The following is a 2,831-nucleotide window of genomic DNA, read 5'->3' as shown; positions in this document are numbered from 1 at the left end:
GCTGCCTAGCTCATGCTGGTGGCCCCCACTGTCACCATTGAAAAGCACTAGCCAAAACAACAGCTTGCTTAACTGAACCTTCTCTCAGAGACAAGTCATGCACACCTCATTTGACTCTCAAATAGGTAGAAGTCCCAGTCTGTGTAAACGAGAGTCAGAGCTAGCTGGAGTCAAATGAAAGACAGTTTTACTCCAGCAGGAAGAGAGGCTTTAAGAAGCCAGTTTAAAATGGGACAGAAGCCCTGTGAGAAGCCCTGGACAAAAACCGCAGCATTGCTCATCTACCTCTCTATTGCTTCTAAATTACCAACCCACTTGGGACATATAGCAAAGGAGACCTTTCTGGCAATTATACAAGCATATCAGCAAGCATTTAATTTAAGAATTAGTCTAAGATGCCTGTGTGTCAAATTTCCCATCTTACCCAGCAACACCGCTATGCATGGCTTTCCTGACTATTGCTTACCTCTTTTAACTTGTCCAGCTCATTTTGCAGTGTCTGCTTGGATACTTCCACCTCAATGATTTGCTGCCGAAGGATTTCATTTTCATCTTCTGCTTTAACACGTTTCTCCTCCACACTCTCCAGCTCATGGTGCAGTCTGACAGAAACATCTTTGGCTACCTGGTCAGAAGAGCACAACACATGAAGAAGATCCATGAGTAGCAACAGCTACAGCATGTCTCCTACAGCAGGAAACATATTACAGCCCTAGACAGCTGAGAGATTTTTTAATTCAATTATGAGACTGTTGATGAAAGGCTCCAAGCCTTCCAAGTACCAAAATGAATATTCATTTCTAATAAAGAAATCCAAAATGAAAATATATTTGATTACCCGTCTCCAGCTCCCTCTCCACATTATGTTAAGGCAATGTCATGAACAGCAGGAGGAAACAAGCAGATACCAAGCCTTCCCATCAAAGTCCTAGCATATCATGTCGATAAAACAAAAGACAAGGAATTGTGCTGTAAAGTTGACAGGCCATCGATCAAAGCCGCATCCATGCAGCAGTCTCATCCACCCAAAGTTGCTGCTCTAGCTGCAGCCACAACTAGGCAAGAGTGATATTAAAGCACAGAAATAAAGCTAGCTTAGGTTTTCTGAGTCCAGCCTAACAAAAATAAATATGTAATCAAAGAAACATTTGGAAAGGTGATTCATCACACAAAATGATGAATACAAGAAGTCAGCAAAATCAAACCAAACAAACTAAAAAAACCTCAGTATCTCTTTCATTTGAATCTATGTACAAGATTTTTACTGAGTAATGTATCCTTTCTATTATTTTAAGGTTATAATTTGTTTTCTATCATAAAAGAGAAAACTAGTTCTGACATTTTGAAATGTTTGATGACTTGATATGTCACTCTCTATTTCCACTGCTGGGAACCAATCATTCCAGTTTGAAAGGTTTCATGTTTTGCATTTTTAAGTACAAAATGATAATAATTCTAGTGGTAAGCAGTCCCTCCTCTCTACAGAAGATACTTTCAAGAGCTGCAGGATAGCAATATTAAGAAATATGAGTAAAGCCAGACAAGCATCGTGCCTATGCAAAGCTTAGCCTTGATGGAAACACTTCTGAAAAAACATAAAAACTGTTTCAGTTTTATGAACTTTTTGTTTTACAGTAATTTGTGGGTTTATGTGAAGGGCATTTTGATTCTCTATCTGCCTTGATATAGTATTGTCTGTTCCTGTTATGAGGCACTAAGAAATGGAACTTTGACTAGGCTTACTTCCAATTATTTGGCCTAGGCAAGAAGTGAAAAGGAAGAAAACAACATGAATTGGGAATAGCATATCAGGTTTTGTTTATACAGTTTTGCAAAGCTATGGTTTTCAGTGAAACCAATAAAACAAGACCCTTTTAATCTTCCAAATGCACAAATGTAACTTGACAGCATTCCTTTCATTTTTAATCTAAGCACATGTTTTTTACTCACTAACACATCTTTTTAGGAGAATAAGCTGAATATTTGTTCTCTACCACTCAAGAAGGAAATTGGTCCTGACACTAGGAGAACTATTGCCTGTTTCATGTGTCACCCTCCCTTCCATTGCAGGGAGCCACATCCTGGTCTGTCCTCTTTCACTATGAATATGAATCCCTCACCCACCTTTAAATCTTGTTCCAGGCTCCTAATGAGCTCTCCGTCCACATGGCCTGTTTGTGCAACTTTCAAGCTTTTCTGTTCTGCTTTCCTGAGACGATATTGCAGAATGCGGCAATTCTTGTTTGCCCGGTCCAGCTCTCGCCGCAGCTCCTGCAGCTGGTAAACATCTTCCTCTAAATAGCTGTCACGCATTTCTTCCATTTCAGCCCGAAGTTCATCCAGCTCATCCTGTGGGAAGTCAACACAGTGCTCCATCATACCTCTGAATCTCACCCATGGGAGAAAATAGGAAACATGCTCACTAGGATACCATATTAATGAAGTGATACGGATTGAAACATTCAGCTCCAGAAGTCATAGGAACAGAAGTTTCATCCCAACATTGACTAATTATGCTGAACTAAGTTAATGAATACTTATTATATTTCTTACAATTGCTGTAATATTTAAAAACAGAGCAGAGGCTTATCTGTCTCCTGAAACTGGCGACACCTTCATTTTACTATCTCAAACTAAAATAAAACATGCATCTCTGAATTTGCATATTATTTTTATATATATATGAAATGCACATTATTTAGACTACAGTAAACCTATTTAACCAGCTACATCAGCTTCTCTGCATGATGTGCCTTTCAACAACCAGCACTTCCTAAAAATGAAATTGTCCCTTGAAAACTTGAATGAATCTTTACACCAAATACTGAACT

At 38.9% G+C, this 2,831-nt stretch overlaps 1 protein-coding gene across 1 annotated transcript; it reads right to left on the bottom strand.

Annotated features, from left to right (window-relative positions):
- Nucleotides 1-466: 466 nt before the first annotated feature.
- Nucleotides 467-2,376, bottom strand: LOC104409168 (microtubule cross-linking factor 1-like; the record flags this gene model as incomplete). Its single annotated transcript, XM_010018965.1, has 2 exons — nucleotides 2,125-2,376; nucleotides 467-625 (listed from the first exon to the last, which is right to left on the bottom strand). Coding segments are annotated over exons 1-2 (411 nt in total), but the record flags the coding sequence as incomplete, so codon positions are not given.
- Between the last annotated feature and the right edge of the window lie 455 nt (nucleotides 2,377-2,831).

The sequence above is a fragment of the Nestor notabilis genome, unplaced genomic scaffold (assembly GCF_000696875.1).
Source record: "Nestor notabilis isolate BGI_N333 unplaced genomic scaffold, ASM69687v1 scaffold7237, whole genome shotgun sequence".
In the NCBI taxonomy this organism is placed as follows: Eukaryota; Metazoa; Chordata; class Aves; order Psittaciformes; family Psittacidae; genus Nestor; species Nestor notabilis.
This window is presented reverse-complemented; position numbering and strand designations above follow the sequence as displayed.